This window comes from Rhagoletis zephyria, unplaced genomic scaffold (assembly GCF_001687245.7).
Source record: "Rhagoletis zephyria isolate East Lansing unplaced genomic scaffold, Rhagoletis_zephyria_1.1 Rzeph_scaffold_00427, whole genome shotgun sequence".
NCBI lineage: Eukaryota > Metazoa > Arthropoda > Insecta > Diptera > Tephritidae > Rhagoletis > Rhagoletis zephyria.
In genome coordinates this window covers 227,239-235,412 of record NW_016157511.1, presented here as the reverse complement: position 1 = coordinate 235,412, position 8,174 = coordinate 227,239, and the positions used below count along the sequence as shown (strand labels likewise).

The window sequence follows — 8,174 nt, the reverse complement described above, 5'->3', positions numbered from 1 at the left end:
AGTACCACCAGCAACGAGCATTGGTGAGGCTGACAGAACTGGCACCGCCGCAGCTACTGGCACTGGATCGCCTTCTACGGCTGCAAACCCGCAAATATACGACCGCATGCATGCCTGTCAATGCCATTGGTGCCGTACCTAACATCACTTCCGCTGCCATGCCGTTGAGCACGTTGTCTTATACAACACTCGGCAATACATTTCAGCCGTTTTATTCACAGCCAGTTACGCATAGCACAATGGCGCCGCCGCCGAATGTTCCAGGTTTAGTTCAACCAAATACGACAACCTTTGCACAACCGAACATACTGCCACCGTATACCCAAATGTATGGCCCACCTTACAATTTTCTTAGCCAGTATAGCAAAGCCGACATCAACTTCACTCCAATGAAGATTTCCAGTCGGCAAGTGATGACGAAGGATCTGCCTTCCTTCTCCGGTAAGCCTGAGGACTGGCCCTTATTTATCACGAATTACGAGCAGTCCACCGAGCGATGTGGATTCACCGATCAAGAAAATTTGATCAGACTACAAAAGTGCTTAAAGGGGCCAGCCCTCGAAGCAGTGCGTGGTAGGTTAATGATGCCATCAACAGTGGGGCTGGCTATCAACACACTGAGAATGCTTTATGGTAGGCCAGACATTATTCACCAAACAATGCAGTCGAAATTAAGGCAAAAACCTTGCGTTAAGGCTGATAAATTGGAAACGCTCGTAGCGTTTTCCCTCGCAGTGCAGAACTATCGCACTACAATGCAGGCGGTCGGGCTTGCCGATTGTTTAAAGGATCCTGCGTTGCTAAATGACTTGGTAGCTAAGTTGCCCAGCGACCAAAGGCTCAATTGGGGTAGTTATCGTATGTCACTCGGTCGCGCCGACATTGGTACATTCGACGAATGGCTTTTTGGACTAGCTAGGTGCGCGAGTCAAGTAACGATATGTCAGCCACCTACTACAGCAATTGATACTACTGAAATGAAGAAGGGTGGCCTCAACTCTCAAAGGGCGAGAATTCTAGTCCACGAAGTCGTTGATAAAAAGGTAGATACAAACGTGAAGGTGGCTATATGCCTAAAGTTTAATGCAAATCATAAGCTGTCAGACTGTGCTGAATTTACCGCGCTCTCGCGAAACGATCGCTGGCAGTTTATTCGGGAAAAAAACTTTGCTTGCGCTGTTTCAATTCTCACTACGTTCGCCGGTGCAGTTCTAAGAATAAGTGTGGGGTTGACGGCAACCATATGGCACACAATTCACTACTCCACACCCCTGCTGCCGTAAATAGCAGCATCAGCAACGATCAGCTTGTTGATGATCTTGACTTGGATGGGCCGTCCGAGGCACTGTGTCTGCGATGGACTAGCGAAATTACGCAAAACGAAAGTAACTCCACGTTTGTAAGTTTCGAGATCGCATCAACACAGGTGGACGCTCCACGATACTTCTTAAAGCGTGTACGTACAATTGCTCATCTAGGTTTGCCTGTTCAAACATTGGACAGTGCTACAATGCAGAAAAACCCATCTGAAAGACCTTCCCATCCTTCCATGCAAAGCTGCTAGGGCACGGATTTTTATTGGAGTCGACAATACGAATAGCGACCGAATGGATGAACAAATGAAAGCTTATTTTGCTGCAGATGCTATCGGTGTCTACGCACCCGCTAAACCGCTACTTTCGAAAAGGTGCTGGGAATATTTGTGGAAAAGTTTTCGGAAGAAGTTTTTGATGAATCTAAATTTCATTCGAAGCGAGAAGTTCTACGTACGATAATGAAAATATTGGATCCGCTTGGACTGCTCGGCTACGTCGTTATACAAGCAAAAATCATCCTCTTGGACATTTGGCGTTCTGGTGTTAATTGGGACGAGGCTATCGGAGAGGGCGAACAAAGGAGTTGGTGTAATTGGGTTCGACGAATATCCTCGATAAACAACATAAGAGTCCCTCGCTGCTACACACTCGCCAAGTGTAGCGACGGGCCTCAATTGCATATTTTCGTGGACGCGAGTATCAACACATATGCTGCTGTGGCGTATCTGCGCGCTGAGGGTATTAACGAGGTGAACTGCTCGATGCTGGCTTCAAAGATGAGGGTCACACCGTTGAGACCCATTTCAATTCCAAGGCTGGAGTTAATGGCTGCTGTTCTGGGTCTACGGCTGGTGAAATTTATAAGCGAGGAACTTTCTGTTCAAGTTTTTTGGACGGACTCAAAAAATGTGATTTACTGGGTACGCTCTGATGCCAGAAAATTCCACCAATTCGTTGCGCTACGTATTGGAGAGATTCTAGAGGGTTCCAGCGCTAAAGAGTGGAGGTGGTTACCATCTTGCGAAAACGTTGCCGATGAAGGCACGAAATGGAACGAGGATCGTAAATTTGACGACAACCCACCCTGGTTTCAAGGGCCAAAATCCCTAGCTGAGCCCGAATCTTACTGGCCCGAAACAGAGCTAGTAGTCACTAACTCAAATGTGACCGCAGAGCTGCATCACATAAGCACGGCAGATGCTGTGGCGCTGTCAGTAATTTCCCCAGAGGTGCAGAGGTTTAGCTCCTGGGAAAAGTTGCGTTGCACACAGCAATTTGTCTTGCGTTTTCCGCGCCTGGTTCTGAAGGTCACTCCTCAGTCGCTACTAAAACTGTTCGATTTGCGCGATTTTGAGGCAGCAGAGCTCGTTATCATAGCCGTGGGCCAGGAAGCTGCGTTTAGCGGAGAGATAAAGAGCCTTAAGAATGGTCAAGGAATTCAGCGGCAGTCCAGCATCTTTAAATGGTCGCCTTATCTTGACGATATTGGGCTTCTTCGTGTAAAAGGAATAATTGATTTCGCAAATGGTGTGGCCGTCAGTGTGAAGCGGCCCTTAATACTTCCGAAGAATCACCCAGTAACGCGATTATTAATTGACTTTTATCATAGAAAATTTCACCATCATCATAACGAGATCATCGTCAATGAGATGCGCCAGTGATTCTGCGTAGCTGCTTTGCGGACATTGGTAAGAGATTGCGCCAAAAGTTGTCAGACGTGTCGCAATCGAAAGGCTAAGCCGCAACCTCCTTTAATGGGAAATCTGCCTTCGGAACGGCTATCACCATTTACACGGCCATTCACGTTCACGGGGGTAGACTATTTTGGCCCCATTGATGTTACTGTTGGACGGCACCGAGAAAAGCGCTGGGGCGCATTGTTCACGTGCCTGACCACTCGTGCAGTTCACATGGAGATCGCGTCATCGTCATCGAGCGCTTATCGACGAGATAGAAAAGTTGTCGTGCGATGACCTAGAGAAGAAGCATCCCCATATCGAGTGGTTCTACATTCCGACTTCGGCTCCCCACATGGGTGGGGCATGGGAACGAATGATACGGTCAACTAAATCTATTTTAATGGATATTACGCACGAAGCTAGCCTGCGCGAGGCAGTTTTGAGAGCTACTCTGGCCGACATCGAAAATATTCTCAATTCGAGACCTCTGACGTACGTCCCTTTGGAAACTTCAGACGACGACGCACTTACGCCCAACCACTTCATGCTAGGAAACTCCAGCGGAATTCGAGAATCTGGATGCGATGATGACAGGAGTTCATCTCTTCGTCGATGCTTTCGAATTTCAAATCAGCTAGCTAACCAATTCTGGAAGCGTTGGATCAGAGAGTACCTTCCATGCCTTACTAGAGGCGCGAAGTGGTTCCAACCACCGATTCTACCAGTTGAAATAAACGACGTCGTGGTCATCGTTGACGATAATGCGAAGAGGAACTCATGGCCGAAAGGAATAGTAATAGACCTCCATCGTGGGAAGGACGGACATGCTCGCAGCGCTGTGGTGAGGACAGTAAACGGTCTGTGCACTCGAACTGTCGTTAAACTGGCAAAACTGAATATCACGAGCCAAATCTGAGTTGGTAAATTACATACGAGGAGACGTAGGAAATTTACGAAGGGGGGCATGTTGCGAAAGGTTGCAATGGCAACCCATCGCAATTTGTGTTTCTCTCGTTCGTATCACTTTGACTAATTGCAAGTGTCAAATTCAATGCAATTTCTCGTTCACTATTTTTCTGGTTGTTCAAGAGCGCATAGGCGCCGCAAGTAAAACAAAATGTAAGTTTTCTGTAACTACTTTGTACTTATTGAATACAAATATTTATAAACTTTGTAATAATTAAATTNTTGACTAATTACAAGTGTCAAATTCAATGCAATTTCTCGTTCACTATTTTTCTGGTTGTTCAAGAGCGCATAGGCGCCGCAACACTACCCAAGCCAAGGTGTGAAGGCCACCGTGCCGATGGATGAATGGCCAGCGGGTAGTAAAATGTGGCTGGTCGCGAACGGTCCCCTCCGATGCCCGGGCAAGGTCGGTTGTAGAAGTGCCTTCTTCATGCATACCGGCTCTGCGGACGAGTGACGAACCCCTTCCGGACTACTCATGGGACTACAAATGAACAAAGAAATTAAACAAAAACAACAACAACAACAACAGCAAGAACAAAAACAAAAGCCTGGGGAAGATGTGACGCTATCGAAGGAAGAACAGCTCCTGAAATCCCCTGCAAAACCACCAACCCCGACAGCGATTTCCTCTGTTGGTGACAGCCATAGCACCTCAGAGGAAAAAGCGGGAATCAGCAGTAAAACGGAAGGTGCCAGCCATAGTCCCATAGTAGAGAGAATTGCAGCAGCCGGACGTGTAGACAAGCGCGATGAGGAAGATAAGCGTAGATATATGGCCATGGTGGAAGAGTATGAGAAATTCCAAACAGAACGTACTGCCACCATGGGATCTAGCGAAACCCAAAAAAGGAATAGGTCTCAAAACGAGAGTGGCAACGGAGCTGACCGCAAACGATTGAAGCAGGGGGATGTAGCGGAGTCCGCAACATCCACCAAGCATCGCTACTTCAGCGACGTTGCAAGAGACCATCTTCAGACTTCAATTATTGACGAAGGTAGCAGAACGCTGCTAGCAGTGCAGCAAAAGTGGTGGAGATCGATGTGATGCTGTCGAGTCTCGTAATGGACTACGTCCTCGACAACCCCGAAGGTCCTCGTCCAGAGTTTGACTCATCGGAATCCCTGAGGGGATACCGGGTCATCAAATGCGCGGACCAGTTCTCCTTGGACCTCCTCGCTGGGTGTGTAGCAAAGATTAGCGACGCATTCGAGGGCTTGAAGCTGAAGCTCATACCAGCCAAGGACATCCCTAGGAGGCCCCGTGCGCGCATTTGGTTACCTCCGATAGCCGAACCTGGCGAAAAGTTGCTGCGGTGTGTAAAGCTGCATAATAAAAACATACCAGCAATAGACGAGTGGGAACTCATCAAAGTTGAAGAGCTGAGAAAGCCCACAAACAAGCCAATTCTCCTAGCGATTTGCTCCGAATCCTTGGAGGCCCTAGCAGAGGCCGACTATAAGATTCGGTTCGGCATTAGGAAAGCTAAGGTAAGAGTATTCCTTGGTGAAGTCAGCCCAGTAGAAGAGGACCCGGGCGTCGCCGGTGCAGGCGAACTCCTTATGGGAGTGAAACTGAGCGATGAACCGGACCAGTAAGATAGTCCAAATAAATCTGCAGCACTCGAAGTGTGCTACAGATAGTCTAGTCGTACTTCTCAGCGAAGAGGACATCGACATTAGCCTAATACAGGAGCCCTGGGTCAAGAACGACGAAGTAATGGGCCTTAGTATCAACAATTACAATCTCTTCCACAAGAGCGAGGTTTGTAAACCACGGGCGTGTATTATTATCAAGAAGGGTACAAATGCATTCCTTTGCTCTAATTTCAGCACAGCAGACACAAAAGTAGCTAAGGTGGAGACGGCAGGACAACAGGACGTCTTGTTAGTGTCATCTTATATGTCCCATGAACGAGACAGTCCGCCACCGGAAATCAAAACTATAGTTGACCGGAACCCCAGACGAGCCATTGTCATAGGATGTGATGCAAACGCCAGGCATCCAGTTTGGGGCAGCACAATAGAAAACGAGCGATGTGAGTCACTTCTACACTATTTATTAAACACTAGTTTGAGTATTTGCAATACTGGTAACCGACCAACCTTTATCTTCCCAAGTTCAGACCGGTTTCCTGGGTGGGAGGTGGTGTTGGACCTAACGTTGAGAACGATGGCGTTACCGTTGATAACTGGAGAGTTTCCGACAGGCCATCAATGTCTGATCACTGCTGGATACTCTTTAATCTACGCGGAGTATCCTACACCCCCTCTAAATACAAGAACCCACGTAGAACCAATTGGTAGAAATACAATAGAGTTTTGACGCGAAAACTAACTAAAGTTAATCTGGTAGTAAATATTACCTCAATAGATGAGATAGAACGAAACGTAAGCAACTTAGAGGGGGCGATGACTAAAGCCTATGAAAGATCAACCCCACTGAGTGTCATGAAAAAGAAATCCCCGCCATGGTGGAATGGGGAGCTTAGAACTCTTAGAAATAGCGTTAGAAAACTTTTTAACGAGTGCTTTGGGTCCAAGAATTGGGTGCCCTACAAAAGTGCGTTAAAATCATATAAAAAGAAACTAAGGATAGCAAAGGCCAAGTCCTGGCAAACCTACTGTTCCTCGATAGAAAATGTAAGAGACTCAGCTAGGCTAAGTAAGATCGTCTCAAAGGAGTACACTAAACCCTCATTTATTAAAAACATAAATTATGTATGGACAAACTCCACAGATGAGTCTTTAGAAACACTAGTTCAATTCCATTTTCCAGGCTGCGAACAGAATGCAGCAGCATCAGATGGAAAGGAACCCACATACATACCAAATACAGAACTTGAAACAATAATAAGCGAAGAAAAGATCATCTATGCAATGGAAAGTTTCTCTCCCTTTAAATCTCCAGGTCCAGATGGTATAATATCGGCCATGTTACAGCATGTAAAGAAGCACATAGCACCGCTACTTGAAACCCTCTATAGAGCTTGTATTAGTATGAAAATGTCCCCCAGAACTGGAGACGTGTCAAAGTAGTGTTCATCCCTAAGCCCGGTAGGAAGAACCACGAAACAGCGAAAGACTTTAGACCTCTAAGCCTAACTTCCTTTGTTCTTAAAGCACTGGAAAGGCTAATAGATATATATATAAGATTGTTCTTGGGGGAATAATCCCTATCAACAGCACAACATGCTTACATCAAAGGAAAATCGACGGAAAATCACTGCGCTTCAAGCAATACACTCTAGCCGCTTTTCTGGATATCGAGGGCGCCTTCAACAACATTGAATACTGTTGTGGGTTGTGGGCTGTAGCACTAAACAGCATACTGCTAGAACTCAACAGAGGTGGAGTTAAAGTAGTGGCGTATGCTGACGATGTAGTGATAGCAGTCAGTGGACCTTTTCTCTCTACTGTAAGTGAAATTCTAGGAAAAGCGCTGGGTAGACTGCACACGTGGGCTAAAGGCAGTGGCCTTAACGTAAATCCAGACAAAACTGAGCTTTTACTGTTTACTAATAAGTATAAGATACCCCAATTTACACTTCCATCCATAGGCGGGAAGACAATACCCCTATCGTCCAACGCAAAATATCTGGGAGTAATTCTAGATACCAAACTAAACTGGAAACTTAACGTTGAGAAACGTAAAGAGGGGGCCTACATCGCTTATTATACTTGTAAACAGATCTTCAATAGAAACTGGGGTTTAAAACCGAAACTTGTGATGTGGATGACCACCGCTATCATAAGGCCGATCCTAACCTACGGCGCCCTAGTATGGTGGCCAGCCTTAGACAAACAATACAATGTTAGCAAACTAAATAGCTTACAAAGAGCGGCATGCTCGGGGACAACTGGGGCACTGAAATCCTGCCCTTCAGAAGCACTNAGAACCCACGTAGAACCAATTGGTAGAAATACAATAGAGTTTTGACGCGAAAACTAACTAAAGTTAATCTGGTAGTAAATATTACCTCAATAGATGAGATAGAACGAAACGTAAGCAACTTAGAGGGGGCGATGACTAAAGCCTATGAAAGATCAACCCCACTGAGTGTCATGAAAAAGAAATCCCCGCCATGGTGGAATGGGGAGCTTAGAACTCTAAGAAATAGCGTTAGAAAACTTTTTAACGAGTGCTTTAGGTCCAAGAATTGGGTGCCCTACAAAAGTGCGTTAAAATCATATAAAAAGAAACTAAGGA

At 46.1% G+C, this 8,174-nt stretch overlaps 2 protein-coding genes across 2 annotated transcripts; both read left to right on the top strand.

Annotated features, from left to right (window-relative positions):
• Positions 1-239: 239 nt before the first annotated feature.
• LOC108359640 (uncharacterized) lies at positions 240-2,977 on the top strand. The gene is made up of 2 exons (XM_017611575.1): positions 240-919; positions 2,254-2,977. The coding sequence occupies exons 1-2, from the start codon at positions 240-242 to the stop codon at positions 2,975-2,977; spliced, it is 1,404 nt and encodes a 467-aa protein (XP_017467064.1).
• Positions 2,978-5,029: 2,052 nt separating this feature from the next.
• Positions 5,030-5,563, top strand: LOC108359639 (uncharacterized). Its single transcript, XM_017611574.1, has one exon. The coding sequence runs from the start codon at positions 5,030-5,032 to the stop codon at positions 5,561-5,563; it is 534 nt and encodes a 177-aa protein (XP_017467063.1).
• The last annotated feature ends 2,611 nt before the right edge of the window (positions 5,564-8,174 follow it).